Source organism: Thalassophryne amazonica, chromosome 5 (assembly GCF_902500255.1).
Source record: "Thalassophryne amazonica chromosome 5, fThaAma1.1, whole genome shotgun sequence".
NCBI classification, from domain to species: Eukaryota; Metazoa; Chordata; class Actinopteri; order Batrachoidiformes; family Batrachoididae; genus Thalassophryne; species Thalassophryne amazonica.
Genome location: NC_047107.1, coordinates 25247929 through 25272153, shown reverse-complemented (window position 1 = coordinate 25272153; position 24225 = coordinate 25247929). Strand labels below are relative to the sequence as shown.

At 39.7% G+C, this 24225-nt stretch overlaps 1 protein-coding gene across 1 annotated transcript in view; it reads left to right on the top strand.

Annotated features, from left to right (window-relative positions):
* The first annotated feature begins 3910 nt into the window (after window positions 1-3910).
* Window positions 3911-24225, top strand: part of dpysl2a (dihydropyrimidinase like 2a) — a 57627-nt gene continuing 37312 nt past the window's right edge. Inside the window, exons 1-4 of the mRNA XM_034169821.1 lie at window positions 3911-4230; window positions 18806-18894; window positions 19065-19249; window positions 19394-19558. Of these exons, the coding sequence (XP_034025712.1) occupies window positions 4189-4230; window positions 18806-18894; window positions 19065-19249; window positions 19394-19558 (481 nt within the window). The 5' untranslated portion in view covers window positions 3911-4188. The remainder of the gene's footprint in view (window positions 4231-18805; window positions 18895-19064; window positions 19250-19393; window positions 19559-24225) is intronic.

Sequence of the window (24225 nt, the reverse complement as noted above, 5' to 3'; positions counted from 1 at the left end):
AAACCACCAAAAAGCTGCGTTCACCACGGGGACACGTTCAGCACTATTCGGGGTTATTCAAGATTTTTTTTTTACCGATGACAAAAGATGCGTAAAAAAATCTGACCGATGCAACTGCATCGGTCCAAACCGGTCTGGATCCGGGCCTGTTGTATATTAAATCACGACCTGCTCACTGAAGCCCTTATTTTCACAGTTCACGTGGTACTCGGGACAGGTAGCAAACATCACACTTTACTTACTATGTAGTAACATAATTATAATAATTCATAATTCATTTTATTGTGTAAAATATTTGTATACATGATTGCATATAACGACACATCATAACAAATCATAACATTCAATAAAAACAGCTATTAACAAAATCTGGTGGAATTCATTATACTATAACACAGATCATAATTTGCTTTAAAAATATCTGTACTTGAGGATAAGACCACTTCAGGTGGCAAACTATTCCAGATCTTTACTGCTCGGTTACTAAAGAATTCTTTCCTCACATTTAATCTAGATCTATTAACTTCCAAGCACAATTCATGACCTCTAAGGCCACTATACGAGGTCTATTAGAAAAGAAACCGACTGTTTTATTTTTTTTTAAAAACTATATGGATTTGATTCATATATTTTTACGTCAGCCAAGCTTGAACCTTCGTGCGCATGCAAGAGTTTTTCACGCCTGTCGGTGACGTCATTCGCCTGTGAGCACGCCTTGTGGGAGGAGTGGTCCAGCCCCCTCGTCGGAATTCCTTTGTCTGAGAAGTTAAGGTCAACAGAGGCTTAAATTTGGAGGTTTTCAGCTTGAAACAGGATGACGACGTCGCCTCGGAGTGCTGCGCGACGTCCCGCTCCGTGGGAAGTCCTTACAGCGATAGAAACAATCCAAAATCTCTCATCAGCCGTTAAAATTTTCACCGAAAACCAGCTTAATTTGTGGAATGGTGTCCACTCGGATGTGCCTCAGTTTTGGAAAAAGTTTTGATGAAGCACAGCGCCAGTCTCTCAGCAACTTCTCAGACAAAGGAATTCCGACGAGGGGGCTGGACCACTCCTCCCACAAGGTGTGCTCACAGGCGAATGACGTCACCGACAGGCGTGAAAAAACTCTTGCATGCCCACGAAGGTTCAAGCTTGGCTGATGTAATCACACGTGATTCAAATCCATATGGTTTTTAAAAAAAATAATAAGGTCAGATACTTTTCTAACAGACCTCGTACCTTCTCAATTCAAAAAATACAGTGGGGTCAACATTCTCAAAGCCATGCAAAATTTTGTATATTTCAATCAAATCACCTCGAGTTCGTCTGTCTTCAAGACTTGTGAGACCAAGTTGCAAGAGCCTATCCTCATAAGACAAATTTTTAAATTCTGGAACCAACTTAGTGGCCCTTCTCAGTACTTTCTCTAAAACATTTTTGTCTTTCTGCAAATATGGTGACCATGCCTGCACACAATATTCAAGGTGAGGACGAACAAATGTTTTGTATAAAAGAAGAAGTCTTTGTCAATAAACAAAAAGGCCCTTTTTTATCATCCCAAGAATCTATTGGCCTTAACTGCCGAAAGAGCAATGTGGCGGGAAAAGGATAAGTCCTTAGAAATAAACACTCCTAGGTCTCTTTCTTCTGAAACCGCTTCTAATTGTTTTTCATTCATAAAATAATCGTAACATGGATTTTTTCTACCAATATGGAGAACTTTACATTTTCCTTCATTAAACCCAAGTAACCATTCTTCAGACCAAGCCATGAAACTATCTATGTCTGACTGGAGGTCTTCCCCATCAGCTAAAGAAAGGATGGGGTGATACACCTTCGTGTCATCGGCGAAAATTTTACAATTTGACTTTATTGCACATGGCAAATCATTAATAAAAAGCAAAAACAATATCAGCCCTATGACCGATCCCTGGGGGACACCAGCTGGTGACCTTCATCCAAGAGGACTTCACACTTCCCTGTCACTTAAGAAATTTTCTATCCAATTACAAAGTCTTCCTTCTATACCATACTTTCGCAGTTTATAAATGAGTCTGGCACTCAGCACAGAGTCAAATGCTTTTCGAAAATCGAGATACAGGGCGTCAAAGGGTAAGCCCTCGTCATACATTTGCATCCATTCTTCAAGAGTAACAAGTAAATTAGTGAGACAGGATCTGCCCCTTTGAAAACCATGCTGATCGTTCGAGAGCACTTTTTCTATAAAGATTACAAGCTTATCTCGAATGATTTTTTTCACATAATTTGCAAACCTGTGATGTCAGACTCACAGGCCTGTAATTACCTGTTATGGTCTTTTCACCTTTCTTGAAAATTGGGGTCACACTGGCCCTCTTCCAAGTGTCAGAAAGTCTACATTGGTCAAAAGATCGTCTAAGAATGCAAAATAAGGGTAAATAGATGGCCTCAGCCGACTCTTTAAGAACTCGAGGATGTATTTCGTCCGGACCTATCGACTTATTAGCATTCATCTGAAGCAACAACTTTTTCACGTCTTCAGGTGAGAAAAATATGTTATCTAAAACATGATGTTCAACAATTTGACCATAAAAATTAAAGGGATCACATACTGTTTCACCGTAAATACATTTCATAAAATCATTAAACCAGATCAGGCTTTTATCTTCTTAATTCACAAAGACCGACTGTAAAAAATATTTAACAGCAATTTCTTCATCATTATCAATAAACATGCCATTTTCATTTTTTCAATTTTTCGATAGTAAACCTGTTTTTAGTCCTATTATTTACATACATATAACAAGCCTTGGGATTCTTTTTGACCCTTTTACAGAGATTTTTTTCAAACTCTCTTTTTGCTGCCCTGGTTTTTTTTTATTGGCAGCATTTCTGGCCTTAACATACTCTTGATATCTAGCGTAAGATTTTGTTTCCTGATATCTTTTAAAGGAAAAATATTTCCTTCTGATAGCCCTTTTAATGGAAACATTTAACCAGGGTGGATTGATCTTGCCGCCACTAGTTATTTTTACAAAAGGTACGCATTAATTAACAGCAATATTAATTTGAATTTGAATTTGAATGAAAATACTCCCATGCAACATTCACGTCATTTGTAAGTACACAAGACCAATCAACATTTTTCAATAAATTACAGAGTTTTTCGTAATCTGCTCGGTTATAATCATACCTAAATAACTCACAAGTACATAAATGACTGACCTTAATATGAAAGTCCCAGGTTAATACGCTGTGATCAGCATTACCAATAGGACAACCAACGTTAACATGCTCTACTGCAACTGGCGAGGAAGAAATGACTAAGTCTAAACAACTTGGGGAATTAATCCCTCTCTGTCTAGTAGGCTCTAGCACATTCTGACATAGAAACAAATCACAGATTTTATCAAAGAATTTCTGTGCAAATGAGTTTTCACCTTCATTTACAGCTGTCGAGGGTGTACTTTAATTACAATCTGAACGGGCCAGCGTGCCACGTGCGAGTTAAGATGCGCTTTTTTTCAATTAAAATGTACCTGCTGTGTACGACATTGCAGTGATAAGACAAGCTATCACCTTTTATCATCATTCACTTGAGTCTCATGAATGTCACAAAGTGCTCTATGAAAATGAATGATGACAACATACACACAATGCAGTGCAACTTACTACACCTTAACTAAAATCGCAATATTCAATGATGTGTCTAAAATTTTTCTCTATTACTGTGCTTAGAATGGATAACTTGGCTAGTGTGTATATATATATATATATATATATATATATATATATATATATATATATATATATATATATATATATATATATAAAAAAATATAAAAAAATATCTCCAGTTAAGTTTAAAATGCATTGATGGTAGTATTAATATAATATAATAATGATGTGCCTCCTCAACATCAAAGAAACATGGAGCTGAGGATGGAGCGGGGCGGGGCACTGCGCATGCGTGCTGCCTCTCTGTGGCCATTCACCGCTTCGTCTTCAGGTACCTAATTTAGCACTAAAAACCAACCCTAGACTTTTAGTCAGAGCACATTTATTCTGGTGGGATTGCGTACCTGGAGAGAAATCGTTTGTGAAATAGACAGAAAACAGCGGCTCGCGCAGGGTGTCGTTTGCACGCGCAGCATCCATTCCTTTCATCGGCAGCTAACGGCTCCTGCTAAGCTAGCGTTAGCCAACAGTGTCTGAGGAATCCTCAAAATGTCGGGATACCAAGGAAAGAAGAACATTCCACGAATTACGGTGAGTGTTATGTCACAGTTCTTTTCAAATGTAAATTGTCTGCCCTACTGGGGCGGTGTTAAACGTGTGTTGAGCCTCCGGATGGTTTAGCAGCATCCTATCAGCAGGTGTTTGACAACTGCTTATATTTAAGTTCTGTGATTTTTTTTTCTTATTTATTTTTGTGAAATGGACACTAAACACTGAAGCATGTGTGTAACTCTCAGGAGTGGTATTTATATTTATTGCATGGGTAGCAGCGGTGGTCTCCCAGCATCCTCAGCCTCCATGAGTAACAGGTATCTGAAGTATCTAGTATAGACTTGACTAGTTGACAGATATTAGGCTAATCTTAACCAACCCATCAGTTTTTATGAAAACTGGCTGACAGTCATATGATAGGAAATTAACAAGTGAAGTTTCACAGCGGTCCAGGCTGAGCCTCTATATAGAGGATTTTGTACAGATCTTAAAGGTTATGTACCAGCATCCACAGGTGATGTTACGTATTTACACAAAAGTTAACTGATGTTTTCAAAATGTCCCAAAATGCTATTGCAAAATGATAGTTTCCACTTAGCGGTGGAATGTGACTTTTGGGTTTTGGCATTTCATAACTGGTAATCTAGTGAGGTTTTTGCAAGAACTATAATTTCAGTAGTAATGGCGATGGATGGGTAAGTCCTGCTAAATATGACAATTTTGTTGTATTTTTAACTCTGTGTTGCTATCTTTATATGGGTTAACAAGGTTGCCACACTTACAGTGTTATTCATTCATTTTCTGTACCCACTTATTCAAAGTAAGAGTTATGGACGAGCCTATCCCAACAGAAGAGGCAGGGTACACCTCACACAAGCTGCCAGTCTGTCACAGGGCCACATACAAACATATCATCAATTCAGAGTGACGAGTTCACCTAACCTAAGTAGAGCCCGACCGATATATCGGCCGGCCGATATTATCAGCCGATATAAGCCCTTTTCAAAGTACTCACTATCGGCGAAATTTTGCCGATAGAACGCCGATAATTTCTAATAAAACAGTTACTGAAATAATGTTTGTGTTGGCAATGTAAAATGTCCTTGCACCAGTTGTCCAGTAAATGGAGCTCTGACTCCATTCAACTGAGAGCTGCTTACACCCCTGCTTAAATGTGTTCATCACCGGCCCCCGTAGTTCGCCGTCACACTGCACTGATCAGCTGACAAAAGCATACAATTAAGTTTATAAGGATCTGTATCCTTATCCTGAACCTATATCTAAGTTGCAGCAAAAAGAGGTACAAGATCAGATGTATTTCACAACTCGTTTTAAGGATATGTAGTTGCTAATTTCACAAAGGTTTAATTCTTGACTGCATTTTTTGAACTTGAAAATTCTTCTCTGTTATAAAAATTAATCAATATGAGGACAAAGCGTCAGCTTTTAGCTCATACCTTTTTGTTAAGGGTTCAAAAAAGAACATTTTATTCATAAAAAAAAAAATATCGGCTGATTCATCGGCTATCGGCAAATCAGCCGATTTATCGATTATTGGCATTTTTTTCATCCAAATATTGTTATCGGCATCGGCCTCAAAAAATCCATGTTGGTCGGGCTCTAGACCTAAGTGTGTTTTGAAATGGATGTACCCGGAGGGAACCCATGCAAAAACTGGGAGAACCTGCAAACTCCACACAGAAAGGACCAGGGGGGAAGCGATCCCAGGATCTTCTCACTGTGAGGTAACAACACTAACCATTAAACTGCTGTGCTGTAACTTACCATATCATGCATTTTACAATGTCATGTGAATCCATCTGAATGTTGTGTGACCTGTAACGCCAGAAAAGGTTTTCCAGTTTTGCAAAATATGACTTTTTATAATCACCTGAAAAACCACCCGATGCGAGCATTAAAACATATGTGCAGAATGAGTCTTTTTTTAATACACACATTTTCATTGACCATATTTTTAATTTCTTGCTTCAAATTGTGCAATTCTTAGGATAATGGAAAGCAACTGAGTGAATGTGTGGCCAATGTTCCTGTTGACTGTTAAAATAAAAGAGCTTTACAGTTTGATGGGTTATCTGCTGCACTATTAGCAGAACCTCTTATAAAGTAGGTCATTGGAGAGCACCCATCGAAGCCTTAAGTTTTCATCATACAGCTGCTGTAGCCAAAGTTCTTAAGGACATAAAGAGCGGGCAGCGTGAACTCCACAAGTCTGTGTGTGTTCAAGCAGCAGTCCAAAACTCCATTTGTGAAACTAACCAGAGAATGTTTTGCCTTCTGTGCATGATAAAATGACCTGGATGATTAATCATTAGCAACAACAACAAAAAAAATCAGTCTAAAAAAGATATATATATATCAGATGAAATTACAATTAGACATTTTCTGTCTTTTTCTCATTTTCTTTGGGAGAAACGGCAAACTGACTCAACTATGTACATATGGGTCAGCCACAATCAAATGGTGCCGAACTGTGCAAAGAGAAAGTCGAGCACAAGATGAGACCATGTCATTAGTTAGGGAAATAAAAATAATTTCACTATGCAGTGTTGCAAATGCATCAGGGTTCTGGCCACAGTGTTGACACTGGGTGGTACTGCTCACTATTTGACCTTTTTGCCCAGTATGTACTAACACCCATCAGCAGCCCTGAAATGTCTGCAGAATGCTTATGGGACCTTCTCTCTCTCTCTCTCTCTCTCTCTCTCTCTCTCTCTCTCTCTGAGAGAGGGGGGGTGGGAGAAACTGTCATCTCTTCTAAACATTTCCATGTAAAAAAAAAAAAAAAAAAATTGATATTGCAATATTTTTCCTTTTTTTTTTTTTTTGCCAATGGCAGTATGCATTGCGATATATGAATATCTTGCAAGATCTTTCAAGATACACTGAAAAAGCCTGAAAACCCTGTACATATGGCAGACCTGTAATGTGGCACTGTAATGCTTCCACTGTGGAAATGTTTTGTGGAACTTCCACAAAAAAACAGAAAAGAAGACTGTTGTAAACAGCTAGTCAGTGTAGCAGCAGAAGCTACAAATTTTACGTCACAGCACACTGAGTAAAATAAAGCTTTTTAAGAGAAATTTGTGAAAAAACACAGAGCTTTTAAAGAAGCTCCTTACTGTTATAATACGGTGCTGCGGTTGTTTTCGGCACCCCTTGGGCACACATTTCAGCATTTTGGGATTACCTTTGATTGCTATGCTGATGATACTCAGTTATACATGCTGATAACTGCTGGTAATCTCATTCACATAAAATCCTTAGAAGATTGCCTTGCATCAGTGAGAAGCTGGATGTCAAGCAATTTCCTACTTTTAAACTCTAATAAGACTGAAATAATGGTTCTTGGTCCAGTAAAATGTCAGCATCAATTTGACCAGCTAATGCTTAGCCTAGGCTCATGTGTCATACATCACACTGACAAAGTGAGGAATCTTGGGGTAAGTTTTTGATCCTACATTATCCTTTGACCTCCACATTAGAGATATTACGAGGAGTACTTTCTTCCACCTACATGACACTGACAAAGTGAGGAACCTTGCGGTAAGTTTTTGATCCTACATTATCCTTTGACCTCCACATTAGAGATATTACGAGGAGTACTTTCTTCCACCTACATCACACTGACAAAGTGAGGAACCTTGGGGTAATTTTTGATCCTACATTGTCCTTTGACCTCTGCATTAGAAATATTATGAGGACTGCTTTCTTCCACCTGCAAAATAGAGCGAAGATTCATCCCATCCTGTCTATGGCTGATGCTGAGACCCTGATTCATGCATTTGTTTCTTCTAGATTGGACTACTGCAATGTTCTATTTTCTGGTTTACCACAGTCCAGCATTAGGGGTCTCCAATTGGTTCAAAATGCTGCTGCCAGGCATTTGACAGGAAGCAGAAAGTTTGACCACATTACACCCATTTTGGCATCTCTTCACTGGCTTCCTGTCCCTGTGAGATCAGATTGTAAGGTTCTGCTACTAGCCTATAAAATTGTTCACGGACTGGCACCTCCCTACTTAGCTGACCTAATTATACCCTACGTACCAGCCCGGGCTCTGCGTTCTCAGGGTGTAGGACTACTTTGTGTCCCTTAGGTGAATAAAAAGTCTGTGGGTCACAGAGCTTTCTCTTATCATGTCCCTGTTCTGTGGAATGATCTCCCTGCATCAATAAAACAGTCAGATTCTGTAGAGACTTTCAAGTCCAGACGTAAGACGCACTTATTTTCCCTTTTGTATGGCTACCATACTGGCATAGTATGGTATTGTGCTTTTTACCCTTTTAAAATCATTTTATTATTAAACAGAGCGTGCCACGGCCTCAACTTTATCTAAAGTCTGGGTCTTTTAGCGACGCTTAGGGCTAGTGGCCTACGATCACCATATTATTTCTTCTGTTTTTCTTGTTGCATAATGCTAACAAATTTTATTGTATTTGTTGTCTTTCCGATGCCTGATTCTGTTTTTTCTCTCTGTTTAAGGTGCCTCCATCCAGAGATGGGTGTGGTGTCTACTTCTGGAACCCTCCCGTCCTGTGCACTGGCAAAATTTCCTGTGTATTTGTTTTGTCAATTGTCTCGGTAGCATGGCCCAAGCAGTGGGTCACCCCTTTGAGTCTGGTCTGCTTGAGGTTTCTTCCTCAAATCATCAGAGGGAGTTTTTCCTTACCACTGTCACCTGTGTGCTTGTTCTAGGGGTTGGTAAGGTTAGACTTTACTTGTGTGAAGCACCTTGAGGCAACGTTATTGTGATTTGACGCTATAGAAATTAAAAACAAAAAACACCTTGATATGTTCCTTTGTCTGGCCAATCGATTCAAATCCTTTTCTCCTTCCTTGGTATTTAACTTCATGTAGAACTCACTGTATGCCTTTTCCTTAGCTTTTGCCACTTCTCTTTTCACCTTATGTCACATCCCTAATCTTGTCAACATCCTTCATCTCTGTGACTATCCCAATTCTTTTTTGCAAATGTCCTTGTCATTATGCTTTCCTGAACATCTTCATTCCAGCACCAAGTTTCCTTGTCTTCCTTCCAATGTCCAGATATCACACCCAGCACCTTTCTCGCTGTCACCCTCACCACATCTGCAGTACTTTTCCAGTTGTCCAAAATTGCTTCATCTCCATTCACTGCCTGTCTCACCTTCTCTCTAAATTTCACATGCTTCCCCCTTCAGCTTCTCTTCTTCACCGCTAAAGTCATCATACAAACGACTATCTGATGCTGTCTAGCTACACTCTCCCCTGCCACCACCTTACAGTCTCCAATTTGTTTTAGGTTGCATCTCCGACAAAGAATGTAAGTGCACCTTCCTCCACTCTTTTTTTTTTTTTTAATTTATACTTTATTTTAGTTTTCAAAAGGATACAGTTTTACACATAAACATTTGCACAGATTGAACTTGGTAGCATCCCAAAAAATAATTAACATTTGTGAAAACTTTTTTTTCTCCCTTTAAATTAAGCGAGAACTGTAGCATTGAACCCGGGTGTAAAGAAATAATCTTATTCATAAGTCCACTTTGTGAAAGTCCATTGAAATATGTTGAAAACATAGAAAGCAGATTCACCTACAGCATTTACACATTTTTGTACCCCCCTCCCCCATTCTTACTTAATATGTATGTGGTAAAATCCTATATAAAGTCAGATCTATATTGTCTAATGTATTGTAGCCATCCTTTCCATACATTATTGAATTTGTCAACTTCCAATCTAACAGATGCCGTTACTTTTTCCATAGTGTATATATTTAACATGACATCAACCCATTCCTCCACTTTTGGGATCCGATCTGTTCGCCATCTTTTGGTGATTGCTTTTTTACTAGCTAAAAGCATGATTCTCATAATTTTATAGTCATCTTTTCTTCTTAAATGTAACATTTCTATATTAGTCAAATATAACATTTCACAACTTAACGGGATTCTGACCCGTACTACTTCATCTATAATGTTTTTGATTTCAGACCAATATTGAGTCATTAAAGGGCAACCCCAAAAGATGTGAAAGTGATCCGCTTTGTTTTCCCCACATGATCTCCAACATTTTGTCTACATATTTTCTTTGAGCAGGTGTTAAGAAAAACCTTATTACATTTTTCCAGCCATATTCTCTCCAGAATAAAGAGCTTGTTGTTTTCCATTGATATTGGAGTATTTGATCCCAGTCCCCCTCTGAAATTAAAATGTTTGCTTCCCTCTCCCACCTTTCTTTGACATATCCTGTGGCATCCCCCTTTAACTCCTCTAAAGCTGTATATAATTTTGAAATAACTTTGTAACTTAACTCTGATTTATAAGCATCTAGGATAAGTTTGAGTATATTTGACCGAGTAATATTCATATCCTTATTTTTCATTTCTTGCTTTAAATAATGCCTTAGCTGCAGGTACCTATGGAAATCCTGATTTCCAAGATGAAAGACATCTCTTACTTGTTGAAAACTCATTACCTCATCTCTTTTGATTATCTCCCAGTGCATTCTTGGACCATTTCCCCACAATTTAAATGTGCTGTCCAATGCATTTGGTACAAAATCAGTATCATATGCAATCCATCTCAAAAACCTGCATTTTTCAACTAAATTATACTTTTTTCAAAATTTCAGACCAGATTCCAAGAGAAACCCGCAGCAAAGGGTTCACATTTTGTCTCCAGTTTACCTGTAATTGCAAATCACACATCACGGCTTGTACTGGTGGCTCCATTTTCCCCTCAATATCTTTCCATTTCGCTACATATTCTGGATCACACAAACCCATCAACACCTTCAACTGAGCAGCTTGATAGTAGCTCTTGAGGCATGGTAAAGCTAGACCTCCATGTTTTTTTGGCAACTGTAAAGTTCTGTATTTAAAGCGTGGTCTTGCCCCCTGCCATATGTATCTAGATATTAATTTGTCCCATTCTTTAAAGTCCCTCAGTTAATAGGAAGATTTTGAAATATATAACAACCGTGGCAAAATATTAATCTTAATCACCTCAACTCTTGACACCAGTCCTAAGAAAGGGATTAAGTTCCATTTTGAACAGTTTGCTTTGATGTTAGACATCATCTTGTCATAATTTGAGATTTTCAAATGTCCAAGATCTTTTGTAAGGTGAATGCCCAAGTACTTCATTGAGTGCTGCTCCCAATTAATTGGATAATTTTGTTTTATAAATTGGTTTGGTATATAATTATATGATAGAGCTTGGGTTTTCTGCACATTAATTTTATATCCTGACAGCTTTCCAAACTCTGCCAAGAATGACATCAGGACTGGTAGTGATGAGTTTGGGTTCTCCAGGTAGATCAAGACATCATCTGTGAACAACGCTAATTTCTGCTCTATTCCTGATACGGTTATTCCCTTGATATTGACACACTGTTTTATCCTCTGGTTTAGCGGTTCCAAAAAAATATCAAATAATAACGGACTGACTGAGCAGCCTTGACGACAACCCCTCTCTAATTTGATTACCTTTGACAGACTACCATTGACTTTGATCCTTGCTATTGGGTCCACATACAGAGATTGAACAATCTCAATATAACCATCATGAAAGTTAAATTTTTTCATTACTCTAAATAAAAATTCCCAGTTAACGGAATCAAATGCTTTTTCTGCATCCATTCGCAGTATGGCGGCCTCCAGGTTTCTTTCTTTGATGTGTTGCATAAGTAATGTACGGTGAATATTGTCATGTGTTTGCCTTTGCTTTATAAATCCAGTCTGTTCTAAACTGATAATATCTGGTAATATGTCCTTCATTCTTCGAGCTAAATTTGCTGTAAAAATTCTATAATCCACATTAAGTACACTAATAGGTCGTAGCTAGAGCAATTTGTTACGTCCTTACCCTCTTTTGCAATAACGGAAATGATTGCTTCCCTCCAAGAATCTGGAATTGTCCTACCCTGTAAAATCCAATTGAAAGTTTTTTGTAATAAAGGGATTAAATTTTTCCTGTATACTTTATACCATTCGGAGCCATAACCATCTGCACCAGGACTGGTGTCAGATTTAAGTCTAGATATGGCTGAATTGATTTCTTCCACCGTTATTAGAGCAATTAATTTTGTATTCTGCTTCTCTGTTATTTGTGGCAAATGTAACTTGTCTAAATATGTGTCTATTTGAGATTCATTATTATTTTCTGTTTGTGCATACAACTTGGCATAATAATCTTCAAAACATCTATGTATATCCTCTGTTTTGTATACCATTTGCTTTGTTTTAGGGTCTTTCATCTTAGAAATTTGTCTTAATGTCTGTTGCTTTTTAAGTTTATACAAAAGTAATTTTGTAGATTTACTCCCCGCCTCATAATATCTTTGCTTTGTGTAAATCATTTTTTTCTGGATTTCTGAGAAAAATGTCATTAATTTTTGCCCGTATTAGCTTTAATGCTTCATTAGTTTTATCATCAACTTTGTTTTTATGCTCTTTCCTTTTTTTCCAAATCTGCTTGTAATTGTTTTAGTTCGGCTTGTCTCATTCTTTTTATGTGAGCAGATTTTGCTATCAGCTTTCCCCTCAATACCACCTTGCATGCGTCCCATAGTATAGGTGGAGACACTTCACTGTTATCGTTTTCTTTAATATATTCGAAAATATTCCTCTCAAGCAAACTTGAATTTAGTCTCCATACTGTTGTTTTCTTTTCAGTCCCTGTGAATATTTTTAAAAATATTGGGCAATGATCAGATAGGTCCATAACCCCCATATAACATTCTTTTACTCTATAACGGTCTTTTGAGCTAATTAAAAAATAATCGATTCGTGAATACAGAGCATGAGGAGCTGAAGGTGTAATAGGTGTAATCTTTTTTGAGTGGATTTAGGTCCCGCCATATATCTAAAATCCCATGTTCTGACAATAATTTAAAAATTCTTTTACCATTAGTGGTCTTTTGTTGGGTTTTCCTTGTCGAATCTAAATTCATGACAGCCATTTCCATCCTTTTTGCAAAATGCCCTGGCAAGCAATGAAATTACAAAAAAATAAATGGTGGAAAACACCCTCTTGGATTTTCAATTTTGTAATAAAGTTTAAAATGACCAAAAAATAATTTATTTTTAAAATGTAATAAAGCAAAGCCATTGGAGTTAAATTATGTGCGACAGTGTCTCTATGGAAATATATCATCTTTGTCCCATGTGTCAATCAAAATTGTGATTAAAGGTTTGTTTGGATCCTAGAAGATTTTCAGATTTCAAAGTGGCTTTTTGTGGCCTTCTTAAGTTTGGGAATGGCTGCAATAGAGTACTATTACAATGCTTGAAAAATAAAACTGAGATAAGGCAAGAAGACCACTGTGCACCAAATTTGAATAATTCATAATTAATTTTGTGTGTATAAATGGGTATATACAAAGTATAATAAAAGCACACATCAGTACATTAAAGTGATACAAAATTTAACACTAGTAAGAACATTAGATTTAAAATCACATCGACATTATTATAATTAAGAGATTAAATAGAAGCACACATCGAACCTCAAATAATCTTAGAATTGAAATAACATTCAAATAACATTTAAATTAATTAAATTTACAACAACTTGCATATACAGTAGCCTGCCGTTTGTTCAGCCCATTTCGGAGAGTAAGAGCTTGGTAACTCATCTAAACAGAGTCCATCCATCCATCCATCCATTTTCTTCCGCTTTATCCGGAGTCGAGTCGTGGGGCAGCAACTCAAGCAAAGCCGCCCAGACCTCCCGATCCACACACACCTCCCCCAGCTCCTCCGGGGGAACCCCAAGGTGTTCCCAAGCCAGCCGAGAGATGTAGTCCCTCCAGCGTGTCCTGGGTCTTCCCCGGGGCCTCCTCCCAGTGGGACGTGCCCGGAACACCTCTCCAGTGAGGCGTCCAGGGGGCATCCGGAAAAGATGCCTGAGCCACCTCAACTAACTCCTTTCGACGTGGAGGAGCAGCGGCTCGACTCCGAGCTCCTCCCGAGTGACCGAGCTCCTCACCCTATCTCTAAGGGAGCGCCCAGCCACCCTGCGGAGGAAACTCATCTCGGCCGCTTGTACTCGCGATCTTGTTCTTTCGGTCATGAGCCAAATCTCATGACCATAGGTGAGGATCGGAACGTAGATCGATCGGTAAATCGAGAGCTTTGCCCCCCTACTCAGCTCTCTCTTCACCACGACGGTCCGATACAGCGACCGCATCATTGCAGATGCTGCACTGATCCGTCTATCGATCTCACGCTCCATCCGTCCCTCACTCGTGAACAAGACCCTGAGATACTTAAACTCCTCCACTTGAGGCAAGGACACTCCACCAACCTGAAGAGGGCAAAGCACCTTTGCCCTCTTCAGGTTGGAGAGGGGCTGGACGCTAAACAGAGTCATGCTTTGTTTATCTGATTCATTGTCTGTGTCCATCCACTTGGGTCATTAGTAACTGAAAGTCTTCTGTGTGGTGTAGTGTAAAGCTCATTTTTGTCCTGCTTGTTTCAGACAGACAGAATGCCTGTAGAAATAGGCCAGCCTCATCTGCTCTTTTTGCTTGCTTTTCTCTGCCTCCTCCACACACACAGAAAAGGAGGCAGGCAACCAACAATGAGTTTCTTCATTTCATTGGCTGGAGAGTGCTTTGCACTGAGCACGTCTGATTGGCTCACACAGACGTAAGACAGGATGGTCCCCGCCTCCTTCTTTGCTGCTGTGCTCATTTTTATACTTTTTTTTTTCTTTGCCGCATAAAATTCTATCAAAAAGTGTTGTGTTTTTTTCCCTGACACGCAAAATTAAAGTAGGACAGCAAAAAAAATAAATGTCCCAACTGCCTGTGTCGCGTAACTTCTAGGCTTTGTACTCTGGTACTGTACGTGATGCTTTCTAACCCTCCAAACAAACTGCAGTGTCTTGCTAAATAAACAAAATAATAACCCTACATTTGTCAAAACCTTTACCAACTCCACAAGTGTTGTTTCATCTTGCGTACAGTGGCGGCCTTGGGGGTCACCAGACCCAGACTTTGGAATGAGAGAAACTGACAACCTCATTTCAAGCTACATGTAACTTGAAAACATGTTGAAAGAGACTGAGGGAAAGAAAAAGTCTCTGCTTTGGCTACATAATACAAACACCTTCCTGCAGGTTTCAGAATCAAATTTATTGCCAAGCAAGTTCTCACTGTGGACTTTTGACCATGCTGTTTGAGTTTTAAAATGTCAAATGATTATTTCTTTATTTAGTGCATTTATGGGAAAAAATGACCTTTGCCATTTAAAAATGTATTCAACAATAACTAAATTTGAATTCACATAGTTGATGTGTGTCACTTGTTTTTCTGAACTGGGGAGCGGGGGTGCTGCTGCCTCATACTTTCGGCATGCGCCCTCTTACCCGTATGCTGATTTAGTTTTGGATGTCATTCATAATATCCATTTACATAACATACAGTCTTCCTTACAATGATCTTTTTCCTGTTATCAAAGTGATGCCTAAAACAATATGTCTGTTCAGTGGAAATGGTATAATTACTCCAAAAACACCAAAATTGTGACAAATAGACAGTTGGGCGGCTTATATCACTTTGATTTCATGTAGCTCCAATGGCATGATGTTGTTCATCTGTCCATGACACCAAATTTGGTCATCTTGCTTACGTCCGCATATTCACGTGTTCTCACATGATTTCCAGATAGCTCATTCTTGTTTACAGAATCAGCTGGCAGAGAGTGAGATTTCTCACGAGCTTGTAATCTTGCACCAACAAGCAGAAAGCATTGCATAGTTAACCAAAGATTAGCTATCTTAGTTATGCATTGTTCATAATATTCCTTTACTCCTGTTGGACTGCATGTACAGTAGTGTTCAGAATAATAGTAGTGCTATGTGACTAAAAAGGTTAATCCAGGTTTTGAGTATATTTCTTATTGTTACATGAGAAACAAGGTACCAGTAGATTCAGTAGATTCTCACAAATCCAACAAGACCAAGCATTCATGATATGCACACTCTTAAGGCTATGAAATTGGGCTATTATTAAAAAAAAGTAGAAAAGGGGGTGTTCACAATAATAGTAGTGTGGCATTCAGTCAGTGAGTTCGTCAATTTTGTGGAACAAACAGGTGTGAATCAGGTGTCCCCTATTTAAGGATGAAGCCAGCACCTGTTGAACATGCTTTTCTCTTTGAAAGCCTGAGGAAAATGGGACATTCAAGACATTGTTCAGAAGAACAGCGTAGTTTGATTAAAAAGTTGATTGGAGAGGGGAAAACTTATACGCAGGTGCAAAAAATTATAGGCTGTTCATCTACAATGATCTCCAATGCTTTAAAACGGACAATAAAACCAGAGATGCGTGGAAGAAAATGGAAAACAACCATCAAAATGGATAGAAGAATAACCAGAGTGGCAAAGGCTCACCCATTGATCAGCTCCAGGAGATCAAAGCCAGTCTAGAGTTACCTGTAAGTGCTGTGACAGAAGATGCCTGTGTGAAGCTAATTTATTTGCAAGAATCCCCCGCAAAGTCCCTCTGTTAAATAAAAGACATGTGCACAAGAGGTTACAATTTGCCAAAGAACACATCAACTGGCCTAACGAGAAATGGAGGAATATTTTGTGGACTGATGAGAGTAAAATTGTTCTTTTTGGGTCCAAGGGCCGCAAACAGTTTGAGATGACCCCCAAACTCTGAATTCAAGCCACAGTTCACAGTGAAGACAGTGACGCATTGGTGGTGCAAGCATCATGGTATGGGCATGTTTCTCCTACTATGGTGTTGGACCTATATATCGCATACCAGGTATCATGGATCAGTTTGGATATGTCAGAATACTTGAAGAGGTCATGTTGCCTTATGCTGAAGAGGACATGCCCTTGAAATGGGTGTTTCAACAAGACAGTGACCCCAAGCACACTAGTAAAGGAGCAAAATCTTGGTTCCAAACCAACAAAATTAATGCCTCACAGATGTGAAGAAATCATGAAAAACTGTGGTTATACAACTAAATACTAGATTAGTGATTCACAGGATTGCTAAAAAAGCAGTTTGAACATAATAGTTTTGAGTTTGGAGCATTAACAGCAGATGCTACTATTATCGTGAACACCCCCTTTTCTACGTTTTTTACTAATAGCCCAATTTCATAGCCTTAAGAGTGTGCCTATCGTGAATGCTTGGTCTTGTTGGATTTGTGAGAATCTACTGAATCTACTGGTACCTTGTTTCCCATGTAACAATAAGAAATATACTCAAAACCTGGATTAATCTTTTTAGTCACATAGCACTACTATTATTCTGAACACTACTGTAAATAATAGTTACTCGGAAAACATCTGCGAACATCCATTACACTGCACTTTTATCAAGGAGGGTCAAAGATACCTTCGAAATTTGTAATCGTTATGATTTAAACTTACTCACCTTTCTGGTAGACATACAAGAACAAACAATAATTTTCCCCATCAAGTAACCTCAGCATGCACCATTTTGACCTCAGATTTTTAAAAGCTCCATGCCAGATCCCTTCTGCAACCATCCAGGCAGACAACCACTCTGTCCACACCTCTCAAATTTAACCAATCTGCTGCAGCCAGGCAGTGGTGGGCACAGCTAACCAAAAAGTTAGCTTTGATAACCACTAATCTGCTAACTGAAAAGTTAGCTTTTCTTACGATACACTGCTGAAAATATAGTGGAGGTTACAGCTAAAGCCCCTTTCACACCGGGGTCAACGTAGAATTGCGTATTACGGCATACCGTCTACGCCGAGTTATGCAGCTCTACGCCAACATTAAGCAGCTCTACACCGAGTTTTTGCTCTGTATACAGCCATATGCTGAGGGCTATGCGAGGAGGATGCAAGAAATTAAACCAGTTTAATTTTTTCGGCGTAGAACACTCTTGGACAGTGTTTCAAAACATGGGTGTTGCGATTTGCAAAGTTTTCGAAATATTCTGAACAGTGTTTTGAGTTTCGCATCAGTAATTTTTCAGGGCTGATGAAAAGTTTAGTTTTATTCCCAGCCAGTCATTTTGTACATTCGTTAATTCTTGTTTTACTTTCCTGTTCTATTGTGTATTTATCCACGTCAGTGGCATTATGGTCAGTATCAGTATTGCCATGTGTTGTGAGTCAAGTAGCAACTGCAGTTTCAAAAACAAGGCCATAGCCTATTATTGCTTCAATATTAACATACTGATTACAATATCTCTCCACTCCTGTCAATTTTTTTTCCCCCAACCTAACTTCACATACTGCTGTTGAGCACATGAGCGCTGGGTGGTATTGGACTATTCAGCCCTTTTCTACGTTCCTCTGACTGCCGTGTACTTACATGGCAGTCAGAGTACAGAGTATTGGGACTTCCTGAGCAGAATGAACTCAACAACTGTCCATTGTCTGTTGACGGTTCCTCGAGGCTCATCAGATTTGTCAGATCTGCCAAAAGTTGAAAACCAAATATATGCCTCAGTAGAGGTTTAACAACAGCAGCTGATTACCCAGTAACAGAAATGTAGCAAAAAAGGACAATGAATTGAGATTGCGATACTGATTTGGAGAAGCCTTACAATTTTACTGTCCTGTTTTGTCGTCTATGTGTGTAATGTGAATGTTGTCGCCTCCTTTCAGAGTGATCGCCTCCTTGTCAAAGGTGCAAAGATTGTCAATGATGATCAGTCATTCCTGGCTGATATCTATATGGAGGATGGAGTCATCAAGTAAGTCTTACTTGTTTTTGAAGTCACTGAATTAAATTTGATGATTGACATTTTGTCCATTTTTTTCAGTAGGCTCCATTTTCCATGGCATGCTGTGTGACATAAAATATTTGTTTAGATAATCAGCTGTGTTGTTTATTTGTTCAGTTTTTTACTTGGCATCTTTTTAGACAAATAGGAGACAACCTGATTGTTCCTGGGGGTGTTAAGATTATAGAGGCCCATGGTAGAATGGTGATGCCTGGAGGTATTGATGTGCACACCCGATTTCAAATGCCAGATCGAGGCATGGTTTCAGCAGATGACTACTACCAGGGAACACGGGCAGCTCTGGCTGGAGGGACGACCATGATCAGTACGTACAACATCAACGTCCTTCCATGTATTTTATCTTATCAAGCTTGGAACACCTGTTAGAAACATTGTGTCAGTAAGCATATGAGCTGACTGTACAGTTGTTTGGTTGTGCACCTTACACGCCACCTGTTTGTGTTTATAGTTGACCATGTGGTGCCTGAGCCTGGTGCCAGTCTAGTAAGTGCTTTCAAGCAGTGGAGAGAGTGGGCTGATAGCAAGTCCTGCTGTGACTATTCTCTGCATGTGGACATCACTGAGTGGAACAAAGGCACTCAAGAAGAGATGGAAATGCTAGTGAAAGACCACGGTATGCAGCCACCACTGTTGGCTTTGTCTGCACATAAAACATAAAATAAAATGGCAGATAACACTACTTATAGATAATTATTAAGGTCTACTTTTTGTATATGAAAATGAAAGCCTGGAGTGTGAGCTGTTACCACAAAAGACTCCACAGCTGATTTGAATGCTGTCAATACAAGCTTTTACAACTGTCTTAAAAAGTTGCCATAGCACTAATCGTTTAAAATTATGGTTCTGACATTACATATAGAAACAACCGAATTGTATTACATTTAGAGCTGAAATATAAAAACTGTTAAATAGTGACTTTGTTTTGGTACCAATTTTGCAATTTTAGTACATGTTACTAATGTGGTACAACTGACTTTTCAGAGGTAATTATGGCATTCTGTAGTGCTATTTGACTTATTTGTAAGTAATGTTATGTACTTTCAGCCTTGCTCAGAATTACTGCTCAACAGTGAGTTTTAGAGCGACATGACAGAATTATGATTATCAGAATCATCATCAAACAGTAAGGATGGCAGTCCATCCAATACCCTGCAGTTCTATTGTTTAAAAAATACATGGTTGGAATCACCATGAGCATATGTTTACATGGGCTGCACGTTTATGTGTGAGCCCAAGTGCTGCCAGTGAGCGAGCACACAAGCGTACCTTTGGAACCAGAGGGGTAAATGTTCAGTTACTGGTCTCATGCAATTTGAAATCTCAATACTAGATGGTGTCAGACTCTGCCATCTTGCTATAAGTGGAGAATTTAACATTCAGTAGCCAGTGTTCACTCACAGTGAGTAAAAGTAAGTCCCTTTGGCTGCTCCCTTGTTTTCACTTGGGGTCACCACAGCAGATCCACCTTGGATCAGCATGTTGATTTGGTACAAGTTTTGCACCAGATGCCAGATGCAACTCCACATTACATGGACAAATGTGGCAGGGGTGGGGGTTGAACCGGGAGCCTTCCACAGTGAAACCAAGAGCATTAACCACTTGGCCACCACTTGCGTTCGCTCACACAGATGATTTGATTTTTCAGCATTAAAGTGTTGATATTATTCCAAGATGAAAACTGCAATTCATTTCAGAACAGCTGTAGATTTAAAGGTTTATCTGCATTCTTGTTCAGAACATATGCTGTAGCACTGCAGGTATACTTAGTGAAGGGAGTTATTTTTCTTTTTTGAGTGAGTTTTTTTTCTTTTTCTTTCATTCTTTCTTTCTTTCTTTCTTTCTTTCTTAATGTACAAAATGCAGCGAGTGGGAAGACAGCAGGGGATGGTGGCCAAGTGGTTTGTACACTTGGTTTCAGTGCAGAAGGTTCCCAGTTGAAAGCTGCCAAGTTTCTCCATGTGCAACCCCAATTCCAATGAAGTTGGGACATTGTGTAAAATGTAAATTAACACAGAATACAATGATTTGCAAATCCTCTTCAACCTATATTCAATTGAATACACCACAAAGACAAGATATTCAATGTTCAAATTGATAAATGTTGTTGTTTTTGTGCAAATATTTGCTCATTTTGAAATGGATGCTTGCAACACGTTTATAAAAAACTGGGACAGTGGTATGTTTACAACTGTGTTACATCACCTTTCCTTCTAACAACACTCAATAAGAGTTTGGGAACTGAGGACAGATATTGTTGAAGCTTTGTAGGTGGAATTCTTTCCCATTTTTGCTTGATGTACGACTTCAGTTGTTCAACAGTCTGGGGTCTCCATTGTCCTATTTTGTGCTTCATAATGCGCCACACATTTTCAATGGGCGACAGGATTTGGACTGCAGGCAGGCCAGTCTAGTACCCATACTCTTTTACTACGAAGCCACGCTGTTGTAACACGTGTAGAATGTGGCTTGGCATTGTCTTGCTGAAATAAGCAGGGACGTCCCTGAAAAAGACGTTGCTTGGATGGCAGCATGTGTTGCTCCAAAACCTGGATGTACCTTTCAGCATTGATGGTACCACCACAGATGTGTAAGTTGCCCATTCCATGGGCACTAACACACCCCATACCATCACAGATGCTGGCTTTTAAACTTTGCGCTGGTAACAGTCTGGATGGTCCTTTTCCTCTTTTGTCCGGAGGACACAATGTCCATGATTTCCAAAGACAATTTGAAATCCTTGAATCTTTGAAATCCACAGCACACTTTTCCACTTTGCGTCTGTCCATTTCAAATGAGCTCAGGCCCAGAGAAGGTGGTGGCATTTCTGGATGTTGTTGATGTATGGGTTTCACTTTGCATGGTTGAGTTTTAACTTGCACTTGTAGATGTAGTGACGAACTATGTTAACTGACAATGGTTTTTTTGAAGTGTTCCTGAGCCCGCGTGGTAAGATCCTTTACACAATGATAACGGTTTTTAATGCAGTGCCGCCTGAGGGATCGAAGGTCACAGGCATTCAGTGTTGGTTTTCGGCCTTGCCATTTACATGTAGAAAGTTCTCCAGATTCTCTGAATCTTCTGATTATTTATGGACTGTAGATGATGGAATCCCTAAATTCCTTGCAATTGAACATTGAGAAACATTGTTCTTAAACTGTTGAACTATATTTTTCATGCAGTTGTTCACAAAGTGGTGATCCTCGCCCTAGCTTTGCTTGTGAATGGGTGAGCCTTTTGGGGATGCTCCTTTTATACCCAATCATGACACTCATCTGTTTAATTAGCCTGTTCACCTGTGGAATGTTCCAAACAGGTGTTCTTTGAGCATTCATCAACTTTCCCAGTCTTTGTTGCCCCGTCCCAGCTTTTTTGAAACATGTTGCAGGCATCCATTTCAAAATGAGCAAATATTTGCACAAAAACAAAAAAGTCTATCCGTTTGAACATTAAATATCTTGTCTTTGTGGTGTATTCTATACAATTCTAGACTTTTGATGAGGTGTACCCGTGATTATGCGGACCTGGTCAGGATGGGGTTCACCGAGGCCAAGGCATTTCCCTTGTGGTAAACAAGAAAATTGGGAGTTTGTCAGACATACTAAAACTGAAAAACCAATCTCAAGTTTCAGCTCTTTATTATTACTGTCATACTGCACCAACAAGTCCAAAATACTTCATGAGCACAATCTCTAAAGCCCCTTTTACCCCGGGGCTGCCTTGAGCTTCCTGTGGTGTCATGACGACGTAGGAATGTCTGCGTCAGGTGCGCGCTGCAGACAGACTGTGCACTCTGATTTATCTTCTAGTTTATATTTGTTCTTGTGCTGAGCTGCAGGTCTGCGCTCTGAGTTCTGTTATAGTTTATCTTTCCTACTTTGACCGCGAGATGCGCGCGCGTGTGACTGAACTGTCTGAGTAAATGTGGAGATGTCTGGAGTTATACACTTGATGTGGACATGTCCTGTCTCTGGCAATCAGTCTGTGAGCAGAACTTTTATGGACTGTATTTAAACACATTTGTGAGAGAAGACAGAGGAGCTGCTGCAGCCAGCAGTGTTTTTTTTTTTTTTTTTTTTTCTGTGCCTTTAGTTTTTACAGCATTGTGTACACGGCGTCATCATGATGACACACGACGCAACTCGAAGTGGGCCAAAGTAGGCGTTGTATCGCGTTATCTGATTGGTCGTTATCGATAGAAGGCGTCGCTTGATTGGCTAGCGCTACGCTGCACGCGAGGTGTACTCGGCTCCACCAGCGGTCAACTCGGCGTGAAGTACAGCTCAGAAAGTGGCGAATGGGCCAATCAGAAGTTGGCAAAATCACACACCATATAACATAAAACCTGATGGATTTGAATCACGTGTGCTTGCATGAGCCAACCTTGAACCTTCGTGCGCATGCGTGAATTTTTTCACACCTGTCGATTGCGTCATTTGCTGGTAAGCAGCCTTTGTGTGAGGGTGGGTGTAGTCTCTTGTCGGATTTTCTTTGCAAGGAAAATGGCGGAACGACTGGAGCAGCGCGACTGCATCAAATTTTGCCAGAAACCTGGCAACAGCCAGGTGGAAACCATTCGGATTATTCAGCCGGCTTTCGGTGACGATCCTATGGGCATCACACAGATTAAGGAGTGGTACAACCGGTTTAAAGACGTCTGCACAACGGTGGAGAGCGAGCCGCACTCCGGTCGGCCATCAACACGCTGAAATGACCAGATCATTTCCAAAGTGAACGCAGTGGTGATGTGGGACTGTCGTGTGACTATCCGAGAAATTGCGGAAGAGGTGGACATCAGCACCTTTTCGGCACATTCCACTGTGACAGAAGATTTGGCCATGAAAAGAGTTGCAGCGAAATTCATGCCGATGGCTTCGGCACAAAGCGGCTGACGGACCAAAAGCGCCTTCGTGTTGAAGTCTCACAGAACATGCTGGACTCCGAAAAATGATCCCCACCTCTTCCACCATTTGGAAGATTCAGACGACTTTCGTTGGCTTTTCAGTCGTGTGACTATCTGAGAAATTGTGGAAGCTGGGCATGTCACAACATGTCCTGTGAGACTTCAACACGGAGGCGCTTTTGCTCCATCAGCAGCTTTGTACCGAAGCCATCAGCATGAATTTCACTGCAACTCTTTTCATGGCCAAATCTTCTGTCACAGTGGAATGTGCCGAATAAGTGCAGATGTCCACCTCTTCCGCAATTTCTCGGATAGTCACACGACGGTCCCGCATCACCACAGCGTTCACTTTGGAAATGATCTGGTCATTTCAGCATGTT